Raw genomic sequence first — 24674 nt, forward strand, 5'->3', positions numbered from 1 at the left:
AACTTTCTTATTTAAAAAGTAATGTAACGCATTACTTTCCATAAAAGGTAAATGTTACTTTTTTTAGGCAGTAACGCAATATTCTATTGGATTACTTTTAAAAGTACCTTTCCCCAACACTGTCAGTGAAATACTAAAAGATAGCCAAACCTATTTTCTTATTTTAAACGTGATTTAAAAAAACACAGCATAGCCTATTGGTAGATAAAAACCACAGCAATCATTTAATGGATGAAAACGTACAATGACAAATTCATACAAGCACCAAAAACAGTTCATTTTGATGATTTGTTCAATATTCTGATCCATCACAACAACTGGACGACCTGTTTGGCTCTCTGTTTTTTCTTTTCAGCATCCGCTGTATTTTCCTCTTCTCCTTGTCCTTCCCAGCGCACAATGGCTTCAGCTTTCTGCAATGTGATGCCTCGCGACGCTCCGCGCAGACCTTCAAGATACGTTAGCAACCCTTTGAAATGATCGTCAGTCACCTGAAATAGAGAGAGAAATGCATGCATATCATATGCAGTGAAAACAGTTGAAATTGATAATGAAAAAAGTACTTTTTTGGTTTAAAAAAAAGAAAAGAAAAAAAAAAGAAACCATATGCATGATTTAAAACACAAAATCATTACTACTGTGTATTATTACTGTGATAAGTGTGGAAAGCTGTAGAGATCAATGATGATTGTGAAGTTTCTTGTACCTTTGTGGTGTCATACATGTGCTGCAGTAACCATATTTGCCTGCTTTTGTGAAACTTCCACTCCTCCCGTCTCTCAGACCAGCTAAACAAGCACACAAACATGAAGTAAATCCATTAAAACACTGTTTGACAACCTCTGGTAGAATTGGGAAACACATACATGCATAAAAATAACTATGTTTGTCTTGCCATGTGAGGTATTCCAGCGCCTTCTTCTCTGCAAGATTTGACTGGACTTTGTCTTTTTTTATGCTTTTGCCTTCTTCCTTCAGTTTCTTCTTCTCCTCCTTTTTCAGAATCTTCTTCATCTTTCTCTCCAGCACTCGCTTCTCCTCAGGACTCAGATCTTCCTCACCATCTGAGCCGTTTTCATCCTCTGTTCCAGATGGTTTCTGCTGCTGTGAGGTGTTCATATCTCCAGTACTCTAAGACAGAAAATCATACGTCACTTAATATTTGCATTTTTTCCCCCCAGGATTCAATTAATAAAAAGTTTTAATGAGCTTTTTATTAGAAATACAAATCTTTTGCAACATTTTAAATGTCTTTGCTGTCACTTTTGATCAATTTAATGTGCCCTTCTAAAATAAAAGTACTAATTTCTTGAAAATAAATAAATAAATCTTTCCCTCTGAACATCACACACACACAAATACACGCATTCTCCTTCACTATGAAACTCTGTATCTTCCGTCTGTCTAATTTTCCAGCCAGCAGAGGAGGTAATGGAGCATTTCTCCATCATATTGTTTGGGGTAAACAGAGGCGACCATTGTATGTGTCTGTTTGGCACAACCTGGCCCTCCTGTATTTACGTATTTGTACATGAGACAGCGAGACTTCAGCAGAAGAGACGTCTGCTTCATTAGTATGGCCGAAAGGAGAAAGAAAAGAATATCTACAAATCAAAGAATTCTACATTTATTTCTTAATGACCTTTAAGGACCTAAAAGTGCAAACAAGGAGGACAACGTAATACACACAGATAAACTTGGACAATACAATAAGCAAGGTAAGATCTTTATTTTGAATGCTTCATTGCAAACTATCAGAAAATCCCATTGTAAAATAAAATCTGCAAGATTTAATGGTAAAAAAAATAACGGCAAATAGAATTGTACAATTAAAAAAAAATATGGTTACAGATTTAACTTCACAGATTGAAATTTAGGTTAACAGTCAAAAAAATATATATATATCATTAACTGATATAATGGTAATATACCAACCTACTGAAGTACTAAAATCTGTTTTGTACAAACTAAGAAGAAACAGTTTTTTTAATGAAAATCCATCAAATGTGAAGAACCACACAGGAAATTCTGGGAATGTCAATTTACATTTTTTCACTGTAAATTTAAAGGTGACATATCATGAAAATCTGACTTTTCCAGGTTTTAAGTGCTATAATCAGGTCCCCGGTGCATCTACCAACCAAGGAAACGTGAAAAAGATTAACCCAGTAACTTTGTTTTGGGAAGCCTTTTTCTGCAAGCGTCTGAGAAAACGAGCGCGTCTGATTTCGCTCCCTTGGTGACGTGGCAAAGGGATCTTATTATAATATTACCGCCCCTTAATCTGTAAGTTTACACCCATGGCGCCGTCATTTTGATTTCCCAAGCGACAACGGTGTAATACCACGGCAAAAGTTTGAGCAGAACATACTAACTGTTCTGTCTTTGGCTGCACAGACGAGCACAGAACACTATTTACAGTCCCAGCCTCAGAGGAGACAAGAGAGCAGTGCATTTATTGATTTATTTACTGCATATTTCTGCTGCCACACAGATCTAAAAAAAACAACCAGAGACTTATATTACATATTGTAAAAAGGGGCATAAGATGTCTCCTTTAAGATGACTTGATAAGATGCCAGTATTTTATTGTAAAATTACATGATATGTCCTAGATAGGTCTTGTAGGGCTGGCGTCCTGCAGAGTTTCGCTCCAACCAGCTCCAAAACACCTGCCTGGAAGTTTCTAGTAATCCTGAAGACCTTGATAAGCTGGTTCAGGTGTGTTTAACTAGGGTTGGAGGGAGCTAAACTCTTCAGAGCAGTGGCCCTCCAGGAATTGAATTGGACACCCCAAGGGAACTTAACTACCAGTTAACCAATTAACAGGTTTTTACTGTAGCATTTTTACACTGTTTCACCAGTAAAATAACAATGACTTTAGAGCAAGCTTTGAGATTCTCACTGAAACATGCATCTTTCTGTTTTTTAGTACTTCGAAAAGACAACAAAATGCAGAAAACGGCATATTTCCAAGCAATGTGACAACGGAAGTAATAGAGGGGAAGACGATGGAAGATCCGCTGACTTTCCAACCAAATTCCTCCAGCCTGCACTGGTCCGTTAATAACGTCAACGAAACGAACTCCACCTCCTCGGACGCCTACGTCATAAGCCTCCTCCTCTCCTGCATCTACACAATCCTGCTCTTCCCGCTCGGCCTCATGGGTAACATCCTCATCCTGCTGGTGAACTTTGACTCTCGGCAGCGGATGAGCACGCCGGACCCGTACTTTACTAATTTGGCCCTGGCCGACCTAGTGTTGGTTCTGGACTCACTAATTGAAGTGTTCAACCTGAGCGCGCACTATTACGACGATGCAGTCTTGTGCTCATGCATGGCGATTTTCCTACAGGTCAACATGTACAGCAGCGTGTTTTCCCTCACATGGATGAGTTTGGACCGCTGCCTTGTGCTGACCGGCCTAAGAACACGAGCGCTACCTGAAAACGCCTCCATTTCGCATCGTTCACGTGTTGCACGCAGGGCCTGCGCGACCATATGGGCAGCGGCCACCTTGTGCACTGATTCCATTCGCTACTGCGCATGTGCATCACGGATGGGGGCGTGGCTTCTGTTTTGCGGACGTGGCTGAGGTGCAATGGCTGGAAGTGACGTTGGGATTCGCTTTGCCGTTTTGCGTGATGGGCGTCTGCTACACTTTAATCGCGCGTGTGCTTTTGCGCTCTGAACGGCCGCAGCGAACAAAAGCCCTGCGCATGATCGTCGCAGCCGTGAGCGTGTTTTTTGTATGCTGGCTGCCAGAAAACGTCTTCATCAGCGTGCATCTTTTGAACGGTGACACAGATGCCTCACGGCGACGTGGAAACCATACTCTGTGGCAGCGCTTCCCGCTCACGGGACACGTTGTGACCTTAGCGGCCTGCGCCAACAGCTGCCTGAACCCACTCGTCTATAGCCTGCTAGGAAACACCTTTAGACGGAAACTGCAGGTGTTTGTCGCGCACCACGTGCCGTGCCTGCATACGCAGAACGCAAGAGCAACACCTCCCTGTCCGTGTGTAACATGCACAAATGCGCACCATTCGTGCTCGCACGAGAATAAGGAAGAGGAAGAACGTGACCTTAGAAGCGGCGAGGAGGGTCGAGAGTGTGTGTGTGTGACAGAGTGGGATAAACATGGTCATGTTGTAATGGCACAGGACAAGTTCTTTTGTTTTTTAAAGAAATTAACACTTTTATTCAGTAAGGATGCATTAAATTGATCAAAAGTGACAGTAAAGATAATTTAAAATGAACTTTCTATTTATCAAGGAATCCTGACAAAAATCATGGATTCTGCAAAGATACTGTTTTCAACATTGATAATAATCAGAAATGTTTCTTGAGCAGCAAATCAGCATATTAGAATGATTTCTGAAGGATCATGTGACACTGAAGACTGGAGTAATGATGCTGAAAATTCAGCTTTGCATCACAGGAATAAATTATATTTTAATATATATTCAAATAGAAATCAGTTGTTTTAAATTGTGATAATATTTCACAATATTACCGTTTTACTGTAAGGGAAGAAAGCTGATTATTTTGACTCACCTCAGCTTTACTTTTCTTTTTCATCATCGCTTTCTTTTTTGCTCTCCCTGTAGCAGCGAGTGTGTTTGTTTCATCGTTCTGTGGCGTCACCAGATCCGATTCAGGAACAGCTGCTTTGGAGTCCTGCAAATTCAAAATAGGAATTAAAAAAAAAAAAACTCTCTTTGCACTCAAATTGACGACAACATCAAAACACAGCAGCTTTAAAATTGTGAGAATAATTTAAATTCTTGATTTTATCCACTGAAAGAAAGAATATTTTAATACTATGAATCCTTTTATTCAGCAAGGATGCATTAGACTGATCAAAACTGACAGTACAGACATTTAGAATGTTGCAAAAGATTTCCATTTCAAATAAATGCTGTTCTTTTGACCTTTCAAAAAAAAAAAAAACTGAAAAATCATGGTTTCCACAAAAATATGAACTGTTTTCAACATTGAAAATAATAAGAAATGTTTCTGATTTGGGATGGCAACTGCTTAAGAGTCCTGTAAAGCCAAAATAAGAATTAAAACATACACTTTTTGCATTCTACAAATGAGGTCACAGCTGAACAGATCTACATGTGGACATAAACACTGTTGCCTGAGCAGATTATGAGTCACTCTTGATTTTATAGAACAATAATGATATACGTGACATAACAGTATATTGTTAGTGACATACTGACTTTTTTTTTTTTTCACCAGGAAGACAAGCTAGTCAAAAGTTACATGTTATTGAAACATTATGCATGTGTTATTATAATAAATGTATGTCTGCCGGGCATCACACACCTCATCATTAGCCTTTCTCTTTTTGCCTTTCTTTGGCTTTTTTCTCTCATCTTGTACATGCGTCATTTCATCCAGACTGCGTTTGAGCTCCTTTTTCTTAAAATGCCGAGGTCCGTCTACAAGACCAAGTTTCTTCACTTTCTCAGCAATTCTAGAAGAAAACAGCCCAAGTGTTAGTTATTGAAAGCAATTCGCGTTTTTATTCAGCGAGGTCGCATTAAATTCATCAAAAGTGACAGTAAAGACGTTTATAATAATAATGTCACAAACGTTTTCTGTTCGGTTCTACAAAAGAAATGCTCTTTTGAGCTTTCTGTTAATTTCCACTGAACATTAATAACAATTAAAAGCAAATCAGCATATTAGACTGATTTCTGAAGGATCACGTGAACATAAGAGACTTCTTTCAAAAACAAATGTAATTTATTTAAACGTATAATATAGCAGCAGAGATGTAGTCATGCACTACCCAGCACACACACATTAATTAATATTACTAGTTAAGGAGAGTCATCATAATTGCGTGTTTGCGTTTATAGATGTAAGTTATAAAGATGACTTACCTAAAGAAATATAAAGATGACTTGCAAGGGAAACAAAGACCTTCCAAAATTTCCTTACAACCACGTGTGGACAAACAGCGCCATGGAATAGCGGCCAGGTTTGATGACGTTGCTGTGGCTGTGTAAAATCTGCATCCCTGATTGGTTGGTAATTAGACTTTTGGGACATGTAGTTCTTATATGTATTATCACGTAATCTTAGAATAAGATTCTCGCTTCATACGATGACATTTTAACAACATTTGTAATATAATGTACCACTCTACAATATATATATATATATATATATATATATATATATATGAAGTGATCAGACAAACTGTTTTCTTTAAAAACGCCTAAATATCAAAGCGGAACTATGTTTCAGTTCATTGTAGTTTTCCTTCCGGGCAGAATTTACAGGAGCGCTCGTTATATGACCTGAGAGAATCACGCCTGTTATGAAGAAACCCTGAAGATGTCAAAAGTCTGCCTGCATTTATCACGGTTTTCTTTGGGTCACGATGTTTTTACAAGCAGAACACTTGCGAATTTAAGGTAAGTGGATAATTTTTTTTGTATAGGTTATTAAATAACCATCATTTACCTCAGTAGAATTTATGCAACCAATTTGCTTTGTATGGTACATTAATTAAAACAAGCCTTTAATTAATTGAAACGTATTCAAATGGTTTTTGAACAGAATTCTGACCGATTTTTCTTTAAACACTCTTCAATGATCTCTTAAATTCTAAGCTGACCTTGGCTAGAGGGATCTCTGTGTAAATGACATTTTAATTATTGTTTAGCAAATACAAGCACCACAGAATATTAGAAATAAATGCAATGCTATTTCTGGCATTTTTAAAGTAATGTTTCATTAAATCTTTATCTCTGTAGACCATGCGCCTCAAGGATGCTGTCCTTAACATCACCGCTTAATGCAAAGTCCAGAAAACCTCCAGATGATAATGAAGCATCCAAACCCATCCAGTTCTCAACCAGCAAAGCCAGCCACCGAACCTGGAAAGTGGACCGTTCGATGGGCAGCACCTACCAGCGGCCCTGGTGGAAGGTTCTGCCCATCAGCCTCGTTGGAGTGGGCTTCGTCGTCTGGTGTATTTTCAGGAGAGAGACGGAGATCGACGAGTCTCTGGAGAAAAACCTCCATGAACATTTACCAGGACTGCTGTCCGATGAAGAACAGGAGGGAGTCGGCGTCAAAAACAAATCCTCATAGTGGCTTAAAAGGGACATTTTCAATTTGGAATGTTTAGATGGTGACACGTTTGGCGTGGATGGCGCACAAGTTGGTGTCCTCAAACAGACCCACCAGGTATGCTTCGCTTGCCTCCTACAAACCAGAGCGAGAAAACATCATTAGGAGTGACCAAACAAAAAGAGTGCGAGGTAGATCTATACACAACCCAGAACTAGAACACACACCTGCAAAGCACCGATGGCAGCACTCTGGAAGCGCAAGTCGGTCTTGAAATCCTGAGCGATCTCACGAACCAGGCGCTGGAACGGAAGCTTGCGGATCAGCAACTCTGTGGACTTCTGGTACCGACGGATCTCACGAAGAGCCACAGTTCCAGGACTGAGGGGGAAACGAGCAGAAAACCATAAATTGATTCGCTGTTATTGGGATAATGCATGAAATCCATTGAGGAGAAAGCAAAGTACATTGTTGTTTATTTAACAATCATGTACATACATTATCACGCATATACTGAATACATAACGGTTACATTGAGTCCATTCACAATATAAATATACAGTAAATACACAATATATACACACACATGTATATACACAATATGCATATACAACACATCTATACAGTATGTACAAAACAATGTATACACAAATTAAAAGCATTTGTATATATGCATGCATATATATATATATATATATATATATATATATATAGTGTGTGTCTACTGAATATATGTAGAGTACGCATATGTAATTTTTTTTTATATATTCTACATACACATTTCTTAAATATGTACATTGTATCACACACACATATGGTTTTATATCTATAACATACACAATTTAATACATTCATTCATTTCGTATACATTATATCACATATGCTGAATATAAATATATTGTGTTAATATAGCATATTTATAGTTTGTGTTTAACGCCATGCCAGCTTCTGAAAATTTTCATTGCAAGAATTTATAATAAATGAGTTTTTTTTTTGTTGCTAAACTCTTAACACTGCATCTGGCTCAACTCCGTTAAAAATCTCTTCAAAAGTGTTAAGTGAAAGTTTTCTAGCATATTTATAGATATTCAGCTTATACACCAATTCTTGTATATATAAAAAACAAATTCTCTCATGCATGTACTGTAAATATAAAAAAAATGCATGAAATTGTAATTAAACATTATATAAAATACAGTATATAAAACAATATCTTGTATACATACAATATATAAAACTATTTACATATATTGTGTATATAGTGAATATATATCGTCGTGTATACACTGAATAACATTCAGTACGTACACGATAATATATAAAACCTCCAATATATACACGTAATAATGATAAACAATTATCTACTACTACACGTGTTCAGTGTTTCTTACCGGTATCTGTGGGGCTTCTTGACTCCACCGGTGGAGGGCGCACTCTTCCTGGCCGCCTTGGTGGCCAGCTGCTTCCTGGGGGCTTTACCACCGGTGGACTTACGAGCGGTCTGTTTAGTACGTGCCATGGCACTCTAATGAAGCGGCCTAAAGAGAGAAAAACCGGTAAGAAAGAACAACAGCCGCGGGGAATTCCGCGCGCCATGACGTAATCCACAACAAAACTCCCGCTTGTGTCCCGCCCAATAATACAGTCATGCAGAAACATGTAATGTTTAGGAAAAGGACACCATGGCAACAATATCCTAAAGAAGCCCTTTACAACATGGGGGCGCCATTTAGGAGATTAAAGCTAAATGGATACTTAAAGGTAAACGAGCTGGTAAAATATAAAACTGTAATTCTATAAACGCTGCACTTTTATTAGTTAAAGTATATGCAAAGTCGCATATGTATATAAGCAAGTAGAAACGCGTGTTGCTGTGGAGAATCAATAACCTGAACAACTCACAGTGGGACACTGGGTCACACACACGCACACACACATAACGGAGTCCCATTCAACACACACACACACCGCCTGAAAGCAAAAATCTTCAACGGCAGCGACTTTCATTCAACCATTCAGCAACTAGTACTACATATACACCACGTTCACTTTAATTACGGCGAAAGAGATTAGAAACCACCGGTAAATCGAGCTGTGGAAGCTCAGATTAATGCAGTAGTGAAGTCCACCATCTCAGGACGAGACAGAGACACGTTTCTGCCTTTATGTGTAACATGGCGCCCAAGAAAACCAATTACAGCCTTTTCTTTGTCTACACCGACAATTCAGTGACTGTCGACTGAAAGCGGCTAAATAGAAAACGACGCGTATCGTGAGACTATCTTACGTATTAAAAAACAGAAATTTAAAGGTAAAAATAGTGTACGAACTTCTGAAATAAAGCAGAAGTAAATATGAGCTCGCCCTAGTTAGCTTAGCTTGTTGCTACCGCGACAAAAATCATCTAAAATCGCCGTATATGAATCTAAACACAAAATGCAGACTAAAGAGATTTTCTATGTTACAAAAAGTCTTAAAACACGATACCAAAGACTAAACACACCATAAGAAAGTTTCTGTTGGTTTAAGACCGACCGTTAACGACACTTACGATTTTTTGTTTCGAATAATCCGTCAAACCCAAAACAAGGGACGTCGGTCACGGGCAGAACGAGCTGCCCTGTATTTATACAGTCAGTGACGTCTGTGCGCAGGTTAAGCCACGCCCACGCCGACTCTCATTGGCTGGAGCAGCGAGGGGCAGATTTACTCTTCTTTAGTATGTATTTATAATAGTTTTAGCGCGGTTTTGATGTAATTGTAAATGGCTTTTCGGTCTGTTTCTGCAGATCGAAACTGTTTTTAAATTTCAAATGGCGTTATATGAACGTTTAATTAACAATCTTCGTGAAACATCCGTGTTAGATGCTTTCAAAATCCTTCCATTTCTAGCCCTGAACCACTTTGGTGTGGATTACATAACCATGTAAAAACAACCGTCCCATACGGTTCCTTTTAATAATAGCGAATACAAAACATTATTGGTAAATTATTGCGAGAATCGTTGCTTCGCAAACAATGACGAAAAGATACATTGCTTTTGAGATCCAGTATGTTTTAGTGCGGTCTTTGTGTCACCATTGCCTAAAAAGGAGGGTAAATTTTATTGTGCTGCAGTAGGAACCTTTAGAATGGTAAATGTTTTGCCGGCGGAGCTCCTTGTTTGGTGCACACATATGGGATTTTCACACATGCGTAGCTAAATTCTGTAAACATATTTGAAAATCCAACGCCACTGTTAAGTGCGGTTGCCCGATATGCGCAAAGATTGCAAGTCGCCATAAAACTAAGAAGAAGAAGAAGAAGTGCGGTTGCCAGTAAAAGAAAGAAGAAGAAGAAAATCCAACGCTTCGAGCAGAAGTAATTAATTGATTCTATCACATTTACATTTTTCCTTAAGCGGTGCACACTCGATAGGTGATCGTTAGTGTTTTTTTTCATAGGAAAGAACAGACAGCTAGTTTATTTGTGTTATCAGAAGATTCAAACCTCAGCTATGGCAGAGGAATCAGCTGGAACAGGTAAGATTTCACTACAAACCATATCAGATTAATATGAATTTACGTGTTATTTTGCAGACTTTTATATTGAATTGCACTGTATGACTTATTAGCATGCAATCTAAGGGGCAGATAAATGCTCTGAAAAAGCTCTAAATTTGTTCATGCTTTCCAGAAACAACCAGAATACTGGAAAACGAGAAAATCATGGATGGCCAGAGTGGCGAGGACCCCAAAACAACAGCCCAAAATGCTGACACTCCTACCAATGCTAAAAAACACAAGAAGAAGAAAAAGAAAACAGGTGACGGGAAAGATAATCAACAGAAAGGGGTAAAAAGCAACGAGGAAACACCCAAACAAGAGACCACAGAACTGGTAAGCACATACACATTTGCATATATATATATATATATATATACATATTTACTGTTGTGTTTATATAAATATATAAGCTGTGGCAAATGTGTGTGTGTGTGTGTGTTAGACTCCTGATGAGCAGCTGAGTCGAGAGTTGGATTGGTGCATCGAACAGCTCGAGCTCGGCCTGAGAACTCAAAAAACCTCCAGCAAACAACGTGAGTGAGACGGGGCAAAAACATTCATATGTCTAAAATTTTTTTTTTTTTTTTTTTTAATTAAAGGGCCGCTACAATATTTGTTAACTAATTAGCTTCTATTGTTACATTATTGATATTTAATTTTAAAACTATTTACATATATTAAAATAAATGTATTATACATTTATTTTAAATCAAATGTTTATTTATATTTAATAATTTTAAATATATATATTTTTTTTAGAATTAATCTTAATATGTGTGTTTATTTATTTAGGTAATTAAAACTTTATTTTTAATTATTTATTTTGGCAGTTTTACAGGGGTTTTTTCCCCCCAAAAAAACTTTCCCACAGAGCCCATTAAAAAAATTAAAAAAATAAAACCTGCCTTATAATATTCTGACAAAAATTGCTTACACAATTCTTACAAAATTAATGTCTCTTTCCACAGCAGTGACCTCCGCCCGGGTCACCAGTGTCTCTGAGTGCAAACCAGTGTTTCACCGGCGAGCTGAGAGAAACACACACCCCACAAACAAAACAGACAAATCTCAAGAGACACACACACTGCAAGGGCCCCGGGAGACAAATGAACACACAAAGACTGATGGAGACACAAAACCTTTTGTTTTCACTAAAACACATGAAGAGTTTTGCTTTAACTTCAACTTATGATTTGACACTGTAACATCAACCAACAGGATTTCTGCCTTAAGTAGATGCATAGTTAGATATTACGTACTTCTATTGCATAATTTTGCGATATTTTCTCTATGCATTTTATTAAGCATACATTATTGCTAGATTTCGCTTTGTTGTAATGTTCAAAATGTGCATAGAAAACACTTAAGTAAAAAAATCCAAATAAATGAATTATGCCCAAAACTCAAAACTTTGCTGTTTCAATTTGTATTATATTATTTATTTTAAATTTTATTTTACTGGGCTTTATTTATTATTTTTTTAATTGTCTAATACTGATGATTAAAATATAAATAAATATTTTGTATATGTAGCGTGTAACTGATTTAGTGTAGGAGTTGCTATGGCAACGTATTTAAAAGGCTTATATTAGAAATATCAACTTATTTCTTTAACAATTCAAGGGCATTATTTCACCTCAAATCAATGCTCTCAGTGAAAACAAGCCTTTTATTTTTAGATATTTTATTATGTGTATCATTCTTTTGCAGTTTATCAACAAACGTGTTGCTGTTTGATGTCGTCAGGCATGTAAGCTAAAAGTGCTGACGCAGAGGCTACTGGGATATGCAGTCTTATATTGTGCACTGGCCGTTTAAACTGTATTATGAGAAGCAGGCAAAAGACTACAACTCCCTACAACACATTTAACAACACGCCCCGGCTAGAACACGAAACTTCCTTTGAGTTGCCGCTGCTGTTGCGATTTCTGAACAAAACATTGATTTACCAGTTTGGAAAGGTGTAATAATTTCAAGGTTTGTACGCTTTTATTTGTCGGGTGCTTTATTAGGTTGCTGAGTTATGCGTTTATGGCATAAACGGTTGTTGTAAAAGGCTGTCATTTCCATGTTAAGAGTTTGGTTATAACTTTTGTAACTATAACTTTTCAGCATCATAACTATGTTATAAACATATGAATAAGAGTATGAGATAACATTTATCCGAGTTTAACTGACTGACAGGAATAGTCCTGATACCAGATAACGGAACATAATTTCACAGAATAAACTGGTTATTTTGAGAGGGATAAAATAAATTGTTTTATTTTGATATACATAAGCTATTTTAGCTCATATTATTGCACAGAACTGTAAATATTAATTATCCAACCTCATTTCCAGAGGAAGATGTCTGAGCTGAGCGACGAGGCGAGCAGTGAGTCGGATCAGTTAGGCGCGAGTCTGTCCGTGTGGCTGGCGGACGGAGGAGACGCTCTGATCGGCCCGGAGGAGCTGAATGTGCCGCTGGATCTTCACACCGCCTGCTCCATCGGACAGTATGATGTGGTGGCCGAGTGCATCCGCAGGTCAGATGGAAGAATCTGCTGTTCATTCTGTGCATGTCTCCATCTAACCGCCTTTGACATGTTTTAGTTCAGTGTGCTTGAACGTTTAAAGAAAATATGCCTAAACTAGAGACTCTATTTATAGATAGATAGATAGATAGCAGAATGGATAGATAGATAGACAGACAGATGGATGGATAAATATATATATATATAGAGAGAGAGAGAGAGAGAGAGGGATAGATTGATAGACAGATGAATGGATGGATATATATATATATATATAGATAGATAGATAGCAGAATGGATAGATAGATAGATAGCAGAATTGATAGATAGATAGGTAGACAGACAGACAGATGGATGAATAAATATATATATATATATAGAGAGAGAGAGAGATGGATGATAGATAGATAGATAGACAGACTGACAGATGAAAGATATATAGATATAGAGAGAGAGAGATGAATGGATGATAGATAAATGGAGAGATAGATAGATTGACAGAGGGATAGACAGATAGATAGACAGACAGACATCTATCTATTTCATTTACCAACCATAAGCAATAACAGCAAAACAAAGACTTGTGTCTGTTTCTGATGAATCGTTATTCAGGGGAGATGTGGATTTGGATGGGAAGAACATCGGCGGCTGGACTCCTCTGATGTACGCTGCATATATCGGTCACGATAACATCGCTAACCTGCTGCTGGAGACGGGCGTCAGTGTCAAGGCCACCACGTCTAAAGGACTCACACCGCTGATGCTCGCCGCCAGCTGCGGAAACGAGAGCATCGCCTACTTCCTACTGCAGGTCAGGTTTACATGAACAGTTCTCATCAACGAGTTGTTAGTTGGATTATACAGTTTATTTGTGTGAAAATTACAAGATTGCAAAAAAGCCAGCGCTCACTATACAATACTGAATGAAACCTCTCTCTGTACAGCAAGAAGCGCAGCTTGAATGTAAGGATGTGCGCGGGTGGACGGCTCTGCTGCACAGCACAGCTACTGGACATCAGCAGATGGTCAAATTCTTATTAGAGCATCACGCCAATGCAAATATCAAGTGAGTTACATGTGCATTCATTTATACAAAGCAAAACTGATGTCCTTGAACTCACCTTCTTCCTTACACAAACAGACTCTGTACATTAGCAGTCAACAGTTTGGAATAATTAGGATTTTGCTAATGTTTTTGTGTTCACCAAGGCTGCATTTACATGTTTAAAAAGTACAGTAATCACAGTAATATTGTGAAATATTATTTCAGTTTAACAGAACTATTTGAATATATTTTAAAATATAATTTATTCCAGTGATGCAAAGCTGGATTTTCCATTATTTCAGTCACAGGAATAAATTACATAAATTCCAGTTTTGATATGGCGAATAAATTAGAAGAGATATCACCAGATTCTTGATGTATTTTTTGATCATAAATTTGCTGACAGCTTTGATTAGGCCTGTCGCAATAATCAATATATCGACTTGTCGCACAATATATGTACATGACCTCAATCATTTTTGGTGATGCAATATATCGCCCATTATATTTACTTAAATTAATGTCACCATCTTTTGTACATTCCACTTGTGCTTGTGTCTTTTGCAGCTTCTCGTACATAATGTGGTGTAGTTGGTGCTAGTTCAAATTTAAAAAAAGCTTCTACAAACAAAGTTTCATCTGCAGATATGGTCTTGTTTAGGGATCTGTGCCTTTGTGCATACGGACATCTGACTGCTAAGTAGGGATTGTGTTTTTCAGCAATAGTGTGCACCCTTAATTTACAGAGAAAAGAAGGTCAGGGAAAAATCTGTAGACGGAAAAGTCTCCATACAAGTTCTTTGTGCATTTTTCTTTTTTTCTACTTTGCACTTTTTGTTAGAAAATTTTTATTTACTATTTATTCAGGTTTTTTAAGGTATCTAATGTTTTGATACTTAATTTCCATGATCTAAATATTCTTAAAATTAAAAGTTTGTTGTCATTTGGAAGTGTGTAGGCCTTCTTGCATTATTTATGCTGTTACATTAGGATTATATATTCAGTGGCATAAAATGGTCTTTAAAATGACAATAATATCGCTTATTGCAATTATTTCTGGGGCAATATATCGCACAACAAAAAGTTGTTATCTTGACAGGCCTAGCTTTGATAACTTTTTATCTTTTCATTTCCCAGATGATAACTCTCCGCCACTTATTTGACAGCAACATCACAGTTTATACATTAACAATACTGTATTTACTACTTAGCGTGCAATAAATGCTAGTATTTCATTCTGGGCATAATCTTGCTTAAACAGCTTGTAAACATGTTAAATCTTTGACCTTTGCCCTCACAGAGAGCCGCTGTCAGGATTCACACCGCTCATGGAAGCTGCTGCATCCGGTCATGAAATCATCGTTCAGTACCTGCTCAACCATGCAAGTGTGACCTTACTCTGAAATGTGACATACTTTAAATTAAAAATCTAATTATATGTACTGTAGAATAATTATGCATCAATCTGACAATGACAACTCAATGCATCCAGTATGAAAACTAATAATAAATTATTAATTAACATTAGGTATTGAAAACAAAATTCAAACCTGATCCAAAACTACTTCTTGGTATAAACTGACTCTCTAGTTAAACTTACTTAAAGCTTAGTTTTAAAAATATCTATACATCGAACAAAAACGTCAAATCAAACTTAAATTGCGACTAAAGTTAGACCTAATGTCATTTACTACATAATCTGCACTGAATTGTAGTCAGAGCAACTATTTACACTCCTAGTGTTAAAAAATGCTTGTGTGTTTTCAGTATTTTTGGTTCTGTGTATGATTCAGGGCGTAGGAACGGAGGAGAGGAACATGAAGGGAGAAACGGCGAGAGCTCTGGCTATGATGTACGGACACACTAAAATCGCCAGCCTCATCGACATGCACGTCATGAGAGCCAAATCATGTCAGTCACGCACCTTAGCTTTTGTAATTGACCTTCTCTGTCGTGAATGCAGAGAATAACCCAAGCTGATCTATCTCTGTAGCTCTGTATGAGGAGCTGAGCTCGTCTGAAGAAGAGAGTGCGACTCCTAGAGTCCGGTCAGCTCGCAGCAGAACCAGAGGACCCAGCATTCACGACGGCCCTCAAGCTATCGCACGCTTCAGAGTCGACTCCAAACACGGTACTCACACTATATATGCTATATATTAAAATTACCATTTTCTATTTCAATATGTATTTTTAAAAGTAATTTGTTTCTGTGATGCGCAGCTGAATTTTCAGCATCATTACTCCAGTCTTCAGTGTCACACGATCCTTCAGAAATCATTCTAATATGAGGATTTGCTGCTCAAGAAACACTTCTGATCAATATCAATGTTGAAAACAGTTGTGCTGCTTCATATTTTTGTGAAAACCATTTATTTATTTAAAGTAGAAATTTTGTAACATTATAAATTTCTCTCTCTCTCTATGTTGACTGTTGTATATATATATATATATATATACACACATATATATATTTAGAAGAATTATGTTCTTTCATTGCATTGAACATATTTAATGAAATAGTTAATTAAATTTTAAATATATTTATAGTATTTTATAAATATATTCACATTTATTTGAAGTTAAATATTTAAAAAAAGTACATTTTAATTAAATAAAATAGTGCAAAGGGACGTTGAATCTATATACAGACAAAGAAAAGTGTTTTTTCACTGCATTAAAAATATTTAATGAAATGGTTATTTTATGACATTTTTAATATATTTAAAGTATTTTATAAATATTTACATTTATTTAAAGTTGAATATTTTAAAAAGTGCATTTTAATTCAATAAAATAAAAACACTTAATGAAATTGTTATTTTATTAAATTGTAAATATTTTGACATTTTTATTAGTATATTCACATTTATTTTAAGTTAAATATAAAAAAAATACATTTTAATAAAATAGTGGAAAGGGATGTTGAATCTATATACAAACAGAAAAGTGTTTTTTCACTGCATTAAAAATATTTAATTAAATGGTTATTTATTTTTATTTTTTTATTAACAGACAAAAACACAGTAATACAAAGGGTTAAACCATATTACGGTACAATAATCGAAACAAAACAATAATAATAATTCTAAAAATAAATAAAAAGCAAAATAAAAAAACAAAAAACAAACAATAGCAAATACAATGAAAATAAAATATATAAAATTCTCAGCCTATCATGAACCTCTTGACCAAGCTATTTGCCTCAGCCCAAGTGTTTTTTCACTGCATTAAAACATTAAAAATATTTAATTAAATGGTTATTTATTTTTATTTTTTTATTAACAGACAAAAACACAGTAATACAAAGGGTTAAACCATATTACAGTACAATAATCGAAACAAAACAATAATAATAATTCTAAAAATAAATAAAAAGCAAAATAAAAAAACAAAAAACAAACAATAGCAAATACAATGAAAATAAAATATATAAAATTCTCAGCCTATCATGAACCTCTTGACCAAGCTATTTGCCTCAGCCCATTCGATCTCATACAGTATAAGTAAACCAGTTATTCAGGAAAAAGGAATGCTTATTCAAATGAAAATCTTCCCTTAAATATAATCTCTAGTAAACTGGTTGGAAGATGTTCCATAACAGGCCCCCACATCTCTTCAAACCTGGAACTGTCTCCCCTAACCACTGCAGTTAGTCTCTCCATAGGCAATATTCTGAAGATCTCTCGATACCAACAGGAAAGTGATGGGGGTCTAGAGTGAATCCACTCAATAAGGATGCATTTTCTAGCGAGTAACAGGAGCTTATCACAGAGTACAAACCGGTTAGCGGTTAAAGCAATGTCTTTTGCTGGCAAGCCAAGTAAAAAAAAACCAGGGTCCTTGGTAAAGTTTATTTTTAAAATATTCCCCATCTTCCGTGCCACACCCTCCCAAAACTTTGTGATGACTGGACAATGCCAAAAACAATACATGAAAGTACCAATTTCACTCTGGCATTCGACCAGTCTATTGCACGTAAATATACTTCTAAGAGATTTAACTGTATCTACCCAGTCGTCATCGATATACTCAGTACTGAGATCTTTCTCCCAAGTACGCCAAATACGATCAATACCAGTGTGATCAACTGAATAAAAAAAGAAGATAAGCTTTTGAAATAAGGTGTCGTGTGTTGGTCATTTTCGAAATGGTTATTTTATGAAATTTTAAATATATTTAAAGTATTTTATAAATATATTTACATTATTCAAAAAAGTACATTTTAATTCAATAAAATAAAAATACTTAATGAAATAGTTATTTTATTAAATTGTAAATATGTTGAAATTATTTTAAAAGGATATTCACATTTTCAGTTAAATATTAAAAAAAATACATTTTAATAAAATAAAATAGTGGAAAGGGACATTGAATCTATATAATGTGTTCTTTCATTGCAGAGGTTCCTGTGGCTCCACCTGGATACGTGACGTTTCGGGACGTTGGCGATCAGAGCGAAGGAATCTGCAATCGTGATGTCACTTCCCCCATCAATGAGCTCGACGGCCAGAGCAACAGCAGTAGAGGTGAGACGTTCAGCAGGATGACGGTCATTCTTAGCAAAGCATCTGCTAAGAACATGCGATACAATGCGATTCTGTTTCCATTCTGCATGCAGATGAGCTGTTGTTTGATAACGACATGCCCACCATGAGGAGCAGCAGCAGCAGCAGCGAGGGTCTGTCTCATCTCCTCGGACTCAGCAGGGAGGCGTCGCTGGAGAGCAACGAGGTCTGATCCATCATCTATCACAATAAACATCTCCAGGAAACTGTTCTCTTAACGTCTCATTATGTTTGCAGGACTCGGATCAAGCAAAGAGGAGTTGTCCACGTCGATCCAGCAAACTCCAGCACTCCAAAGGCAGGAGTCCCGGTAACAGCAGCAGCGGTTACCGCGAGGCTCCGTCTTCCTCTGGACCTCCCCCTTCATACACTGGACCCAAGGTGCGTGTTCTTCTAGTTACTTCAGTGCATGTGTGTGTGTGTATGAGAGTTAACATTAGGGGTTGCACCGAGTAATGATTAGTCGACTTCAATGCTCTGCCATGACGCTTTAAGCTTGACGTCGACTAGTCGCTGGTCCTATAGAGGGCGCAACAGGATGAGAAATCTTTGAAGGACTTCCACATTTACGCTCTGTTTCCAAACAGTTAAAATGACAAATAAATGCATACTCTGAAAGCGCTCCACAAGACGTGTGATTATATTACTGGATGCTCGAAATTGAACGGGAGAATGCACGTTTTAAACAGCTTATTGTACTGCAGATTTATTTGTTTATTAATGACGTCGTCAGCGACTAGTCGACCTAGACTCGACTTTCATCACATAAAAGTCGACTTAAAAAAATTAGAAATCGTTCAACCCCTAGTTAACATGCACCAGTAAAGAGTATGTTAATGTGTTGCAGGATCTCGCAGGGTTCCTTGAGCAGATCGGGTTCAGTAAGTACCTTCCCCTGCTGGAGGAGCAAGACATCGACCTGAGGATCTTCCTCACGCTTACTGAGAACGACCTCAAGGAAGTTGGCATCACGTGAGTCTTTGTGCCATTTTATTTTATATCACTTTATTAAAAAGTAATTTATTATTTTGTTTTATTCAAATTTAAAATTCATTAAAGTGATTTATTCAAATATTTTAATTAAATGAAGTGTTTATATTTTATTAAAATTACATTTATTAAAATTATCACAAATTTTTGTTATTTCATTATTACTTAAATTTTTTTTTATATATATATATATATATACAGTATTACATTTTTTACCATTTGATTATCACTGTTCAGTTATTTTTATTTTTTGTAAATATATATTTTTTTATTTCATTATTTATTATTTATTGCATTTTATTTATAGTGTTTTTACTGTTATTTTTGTTTATATTTTATTTATCACTTTAAATTGTACTTTTTTGTTTATTAAAATGAATTATTTTTAATCCCATTAACTATTTTATGTATTATATTGTTATTGATACAATGTTTATTTTATTTATTTTTACAATTGCATCACTTTATTTAAATAGTTTTTTTTGTTATTTAAATATTTGTGCTTTTCACTCTATAGTCTGTTTGGTCCTAAGAGGAAGATGACATCAGCAATAGCCCGTTGGCACAGTAATGCACGGCCACCCAGTGATGTGTTAGAGCAGGCGTATGCGGACCAACTGGAGGCCGAGATGCAGGAAATGGCCATTCAGCTTCATAAGGTGCTGACTGCATGACTTCCATTCACACCATCTTCACCTCATAAAGCTCATTTGCAAGTGAGGAGGATTGTAGGACTGTAGCTAAAGTCAGGGAAGAGAACTGCCATGTAATTGGCACCTAGTTTGTGATTAAGTGTGAACTGTAACATCAACACCGAATCTAAAAATGTAAATGTACACAAAGAGACAAGACTGACCTATTTCACAAAATAATGTTTTAAATGTTTTTATATTTTTAAAAGTTAACCGGTAGAGTTTTTGCTATATAACCAGGTTTTACCTTTTTGCATTTAAATGTATAAAATCTCAGAGCATTACTGGACTTTATATCCACTTGGTTGTGTAATGGGTCACAATAAAATGAACAACATGCTATAAAATCAGTCTATCAAAATAAGTTGAGCTCAAGGGTTGCCATGCATAAAACTGATGTTGTAAAAACAGCACTGTTCTGGCAACAACATTGTCATAAATTTACCACATCATAACTACAAGCTTGCTGTAGTTATTGTGTGGTTCTCTTAAAGGTGCTGTATGTAATTTTTTGACTGTAATAAAGCATAAAAAGATAATACCTTTGCAGATATTTAAGAAACATGCTCCATTTGCATACTTGTTTCTCCAAAAACAATACCGGCTACAGCCAGTAATTCTACTTAGAAATATGCGTTCCGTGTCGGAATGTCTGTTTTTGTTTTGGCTAATTTACCCAATAGAATTTCAACAGCCCGGGTTGCCAGTTGGTGGAAAACACTCTACTCCAGCCATGGAAGCCAGCAGACGAACTGGGTCAGAGGTCGCAGATTCTACCGCACCTAAAAAACCCTGGCATCCATCTAAAAAGCTCTATGACCAGAGACTTATTAAAATGCAGATACGTCCACTCAACAACTTACCGTGTAAGGCTCGTTGCCTTCCATTGTCAATTTCACTCGTTCCTGTTCTGTGTCCTCAATCTGGCAACCCGCCTGAGCTCTGAGTCTGAGGAGGAGGGGTGGAGAAACAACTTTCTCAGATATTTTGAATTCGGACTGCAGTACCCATTTCAACCACTAGCTGTCAATATTACATAATGCACCTTTAAGCTTTTCTTTGTGTGTGTGTGTGCAGCGTTGTGTGGAGGTTGAGTCTCTGCAGGGTCAGGTGACCCAGGAGAAGGAGCTGCGTGCCGTGATGGAGGGATGTCTGATGGAGGAGAAGATGGCGTGGAAGAGCGTTCAGGCAGAGCTGCAGGAGAACAGCAAACGCATTCAGATGCTGAGCGGGAAACTACACGCTCTACGCAGCACTCTCACGCAGGAGGACGCTCGAGGTGTGCTGAACCTGCCAATGCTTTTATTTGCAGAAAATCGGAAAAGGGGAATTCAATAATTAATTCCCAGAATGCATTGCGAATAATGCAGTATAACCAGCATCATTAAAAGTGCAGTATTAAGTGTCTTTTAATGTGTTTTAAGAAAACACTACTACTGTCAGGTTGCCTAGAAACCACCCAGAAGACCCTAACAACCACCTAGCAACCAATCAGAACAACTTAGCAACCAATCAGAACACCTTAGCAACCATACATCAACTCTCCAGCACCCTAAGCATGTTTTGCATTGGCAAACTTTCTTCAAAAAAAAAAAAACAATGTTGTGGAACTCACACCAACTTGTGGTTCCTACAGTATGAACGTTTGTGTCTGTGTCTTTAGTGTGCATTCAAAAATGCAATTAAAAATGTTTATTAAAATTTAATTAAAATTAGCATTATTTATTAAAATGTTGTTTTAATAAAATTATTTTTATTTTAATATCTTTTTTTACATTTTTATCATGATCACTACTTAATCACCATTTAACAGTAATATTTTAATTTTATTAAAATGTATTTTATTTTTTATTTCATGAATATTTTTTTTATTTATACATTTTTTTATTTATTCACCATTTTATTTATCACTATTTGACACTATTTTACTTTTATTTCTGCAGTATGAAAAGTTTTTTTTTTTTGTATCAAAAAAATATATTGAGAATCAAAAAATTTTGAAAAAAAAAAAAAATTTGGTGGTTTTGCTTGCCCAAAAAAAAAAAAAAAAGTGCACAAGACACCAAATTAACAGCAAACCACAGAAGCATAATATTATCACTAGCTAGATGCATCTTATGTTTGAACCATCTTGAAAGATGTCATTAACACTATAAATCAGTTTTTCTGTTGAGTTTGAATGACCTCAGGCTTCAGCTGTATTGATAAGCGCTCTGATGTCTGTCTGTGGTAGGTGACGGCTTGATGTGCTCTCAGCTGCTGTCTAACATGGAGTCTCATATGGCGGAGCTCGGTAAGACTTCTGTTTCTGTGCATGTATAATGTTTCCTTTACATGGACGTGTGAATTCATATCGTGTTTCTCTGTCCAGCTGACGGTCTGAAGGAAGTCCTTCACAGTCTCCAGCATCTCAGCGCTTCAGAGAAACGCTCACACAACTGGGAAGAATCCTAGCGGCTGTGAATGGGTTGGTTGAACATTTATATGAAATCAAAAATCACGGTTTCCACAAAAATATGAAGCAGCACAACTGTTTTCAACATTGATAATAAGAAGAAATGCTTCTTGAGCAGCAAATCAGTATATTAGAATGATTTCTGAAGGATCATGTGACACTGAAGACTGGAGTAATGATGCTGAAAATTCAGCTTTGATCACAGGAATAAATTATATTTTTAAATATATTACAATAGAAAACTGTCATTTAAAATTTTAAAAATATTTCACAATATTACTATTTTTAGTGTATTTTTGATCAAATAAATGCAGCCTTGGTGAGCGGAAAATACTTCTTTAAAAACATTTTAAAAATCTTACAACCCCAAATGTTTGAAAAGTAGTGTGTGTGTGTGTGTGTGTGTTAAAATAAAATGTTTGAAACTTGCATTTTGCAAGATTTCTATCTTAATGACTGTCTAACTGATGTGTTTCTCCTTGTAGGACACTCGCTTTTACCGACGGAGGGTGAAAAACCACCCTGAACACAGACAGAGAGATGAGCCGCGCCGCTTCAGTACCACATGAGTTCAGATGGAGATGACAGGCCGAACGAGGACCAAGACGACGGCAGGCGGCCAAAAATAACAAGCCGGCGAAGAGCATCTCTCGCATGTGCTCCAGTTACGTGGTACATTCATCATGAGAACTGACCAATCACAGACAGAGCTGTGTAAGACAGGGTGGAGCCAGAGGATTTGAACTTCCTGTCAGGAATTCAGTGCACACAGAAATGCATGTGGATACTGCGAGCACAAATACTGTTTATTGTTGTACAACGAATCAAACCTCTTATTAGATTAGATTTAAAATAAGCCTGTTTAAAGCCTGAATAATGCAGCAGTTTCTTGCATAAATCAAACCTCGGATGATCTTTACTCTCAATTGTTAGTCTAATCATCTTTTCTTAAATACTGTGTATATAATAAATACACATTCATTTGTCAAAACCGCTGTTATGCAAACTGCCATATTCAGTTCAGTTCATTCAAATAGCTTTATTGGTATGACCGTAAGTAAAACAGTATGGCCAAAGCTGAGCATATACGCAAAAAAAAAACAATAGTATATTATTATTATTATTATTGCTACTTCTACATGACAATTCAAGATATTCAGTAACAAATTAGAACATTTTTAACATATTTAGTTCAATCCAATGAAAAAAAATTACATAGAAATTAATTCTGCTGGTGTTTCATGATTAAGACCCATTTCATGTCCAGGTTTATGGTCATATTGTTGGAGCTAGTCAATTTATTGTTTTTAAATGTTTGTCGTTGTTTTTACTCTGTCAATTTTAAAATATTTTTTATGTTAATCAGCTTGTCTGTCAATTATGAAAACAAAGTCCTTATTGTAATTATGTCACATAAAGGTACAAGAATCGAGTCTTCTGGAAATAAAGCATTTAAAGCAAATGTATGTAGTTTTGTGTATTTTTGCGACTTTGGCGCCCCCTACAGTTCAATATATCAGTCATAATTACAAGCTGTGTCTCATTTAGAAGGCTGCGCCCTCCGGAGGTCGCATTCGAAGGCTGCATACATCATCGAGGCTGTCTCATTTCAGACAAGCAAGTAGGACACTCCGAATGCGACCTTCGAATGACCTTCTTTCACAGGAATTCGGAGGATGCATGAGGTGTATCCTTCGCTGCTACAGATAACCCACAATTCTTTGCGTCGCCGTAAACAACCGTTGTTAATTTGAAAAATGCCGGCGC

General features: G+C 36.4%; 5 protein-coding genes across 6 annotated transcripts; 3 read left to right on the plus strand and 2 right to left on the minus strand.

Moving 5' to 3' along the window:
- Positions 1 to 203: 203 nt before the first annotated feature.
- On the minus strand, positions 204 to 6033 carry chlsn (cholesin). The gene is made up of 6 exons (XM_016562461.1): positions 5902 to 6033; positions 5339 to 5489; positions 4559 to 4681; positions 896 to 1131; positions 707 to 788; positions 204 to 491 (listed from the first exon to the last, which is right to left on the minus strand). Exons 2-6 carry the CDS (start codon positions 5402 to 5404, stop codon positions 309 to 311), a joined length of 690 nt encoding a protein of 229 aa, XP_016417947.1. The 5' UTR covers positions 5405 to 5489; positions 5902 to 6033; the 3' UTR covers positions 204 to 308.
- A 250-nt stretch (positions 6034 to 6283) lies between these two features.
- On the plus strand, positions 6284 to 7150 carry LOC107747852 (protein ccsmst1-like). Its single transcript, XM_016562462.1, has 2 exons — positions 6284 to 6438; positions 6781 to 7150. Exons 1-2 carry the CDS (start codon positions 6359 to 6361, stop codon positions 7118 to 7120), a joined length of 420 nt encoding a protein of 139 aa, XP_016417948.1. The 5' UTR covers positions 6284 to 6358; the 3' UTR covers positions 7121 to 7150.
- Positions 7149 to 9739, minus strand: LOC107747853 (histone H3.3-like). The gene is made up of 4 exons (XM_016562463.1): positions 9651 to 9739; positions 8491 to 8637; positions 7327 to 7480; positions 7149 to 7234 (listed from the first exon to the last, which is right to left on the minus strand). Exons 2-4 carry the CDS (start codon positions 8616 to 8618, stop codon positions 7154 to 7156), a joined length of 363 nt encoding a protein of 120 aa, XP_016417949.1. The 5' UTR covers positions 8619 to 8637; positions 9651 to 9739; the 3' UTR covers positions 7149 to 7153.
- A 462-nt stretch (positions 9740 to 10201) lies between these two features.
- LOC107747890 (UPF0488 protein C8orf33 homolog) lies at positions 10202 to 11185 on the plus strand. Its single transcript, XM_016562504.1, has 4 exons — positions 10202 to 10459; positions 10543 to 10620; positions 10775 to 10977; positions 11087 to 11185. The coding sequence occupies exons 2-4, from the start codon at positions 10596 to 10598 to the stop codon at positions 11183 to 11185; spliced, it is 327 nt and encodes a 108-aa protein (XP_016417990.1). The 5' UTR covers positions 10202 to 10459; positions 10543 to 10595.
- A 1167-nt stretch (positions 11186 to 12352) lies between these two features.
- LOC107747856 (ankyrin repeat and SAM domain-containing protein 3-like) lies at positions 12353 to 24239 on the plus strand. 2 transcript variants are annotated; one of them, XM_016562467.1, is made up of 16 exons: positions 12353 to 12621; positions 12988 to 13172; positions 13773 to 13971; positions 14105 to 14226; positions 15506 to 15587; positions 15999 to 16116; positions 16199 to 16336; positions 18606 to 18731; positions 18824 to 18936; positions 19008 to 19151; positions 19618 to 19742; positions 20278 to 20419; positions 21530 to 21731; positions 22686 to 22745; positions 22824 to 22919; positions 23393 to 23473. In XM_016562467.1, the coding sequence occupies exons 2-15, from the start codon at positions 12994 to 12996 to the stop codon at positions 22904 to 22906; spliced, it is 1833 nt and encodes a 610-aa protein (XP_016417953.1). In that variant the 5' UTR covers positions 12353 to 12621; positions 12988 to 12993; the 3' UTR covers positions 22907 to 22919; positions 23393 to 23473. The 2 variants fall into 2 exon arrangements, with proteins under 2 accessions (XP_016417953.1, XP_016417954.1); XM_016562468.1 differs by lacking the exons at positions 21530 to 21731; positions 22686 to 22745; positions 22824 to 22919 and having other exon boundaries at positions 23393 to 24239.
- The last annotated feature ends 435 nt before the right edge of the window (positions 24240 to 24674 follow it).

Source organism: Sinocyclocheilus rhinocerous, unplaced genomic scaffold, assembly GCF_001515625.1.
Source record: "Sinocyclocheilus rhinocerous isolate Xijiao unplaced genomic scaffold, SAMN03320098_v1.1 scaffold799, whole genome shotgun sequence".
Taxonomy (NCBI): Eukaryota; Metazoa; Chordata; class Actinopteri; order Cypriniformes; family Cyprinidae; genus Sinocyclocheilus; species Sinocyclocheilus rhinocerous.

What these genes read in the sequence shown, in the direction of transcription:
- chlsn (XM_016562461.1), bottom strand. Translation starts at nt 5,404, where the DNA reads ATGACGCATGTACAAGATGAGAGAAAAAAGCCAAAGAAAGGCAAAAAG. An exon ending in AGAGAAAGGCTAATGATGAG is followed by an intron (nt 4,682 to 5,338) that starts GTGTGTGATGCC and finishes TTGAATTTGCAG; the next exon opens with GACTCCAAAGCAGCTGTTCC. An exon ending in GCGCTGGAATACCTCACATG is followed by an intron (nt 789 to 895) that starts GCAAGACAAACA and finishes GTGCTTGTTTAG; the next exon opens with CTGGTCTGAGAGACGGGAGG.
- LOC107747852 (XM_016562462.1), top strand. Translation starts at nt 6,359, where the DNA reads ATGTCAAAAGTCTGCCTGCATTTATCACGGTTTTCTTTGGGTCACGAT. An exon ending in AGAACACTTGCGAATTTAAG is followed by an intron (nt 6,439 to 6,780) that starts GTAAGTGGATAA and finishes TTATCTCTGTAG; the next exon opens with ACCATGCGCCTCAAGGATGC.
- LOC107747853 (XM_016562463.1), bottom strand. Translation starts at nt 8,618, where the DNA reads ATGGCACGTACTAAACAGACCGCTCGTAAGTCCACCGGTGGTAAAGCC. An exon ending in AAGAAGCCCCACAGATACCG is followed by an intron (nt 7,481 to 8,490) that starts GTAAGAAACACT and finishes TTTCCCCCTCAG; the next exon opens with TCCTGGAACTGTGGCTCTTC. An exon ending in CTGCCATCGGTGCTTTGCAG is followed by an intron (nt 7,235 to 7,326) that starts GTGTGTGTTCTA and finishes TCTGGTTTGTAG; the next exon opens with GAGGCAAGCGAAGCATACCT.
- LOC107747890 (XM_016562504.1), top strand. Translation starts at nt 10,596, where the DNA reads ATGGCAGAGGAATCAGCTGGAACAG. An exon ending in AGAGGAATCAGCTGGAACAG is followed by an intron (nt 10,621 to 10,774) that starts GTAAGATTTCAC and finishes CATGCTTTCCAG; the next exon opens with AAACAACCAGAATACTGGAA. An exon ending in AACAAGAGACCACAGAACTG is followed by an intron (nt 10,978 to 11,086) that starts GTAAGCACATAC and finishes TGTGTGTGTTAG; the next exon opens with ACTCCTGATGAGCAGCTGAG.
- LOC107747856 (XM_016562467.1), top strand. Translation starts at nt 12,994, where the DNA reads ATGTCTGAGCTGAGCGACGAGGCGAGCAGTGAGTCGGATCAGTTAGGC. An exon ending in TCGCCTACTTCCTACTGCAG is followed by an intron (nt 13,972 to 14,104) that starts GTCAGGTTTACA and finishes CTCTCTGTACAG; the next exon opens with CAAGAAGCGCAGCTTGAATG. An exon ending in GTCTCATATGGCGGAGCTCG is followed by an intron (nt 22,746 to 22,823) that starts GTAAGACTTCTG and finishes TTCTCTGTCCAG; the next exon opens with CTGACGGTCTGAAGGAAGTC.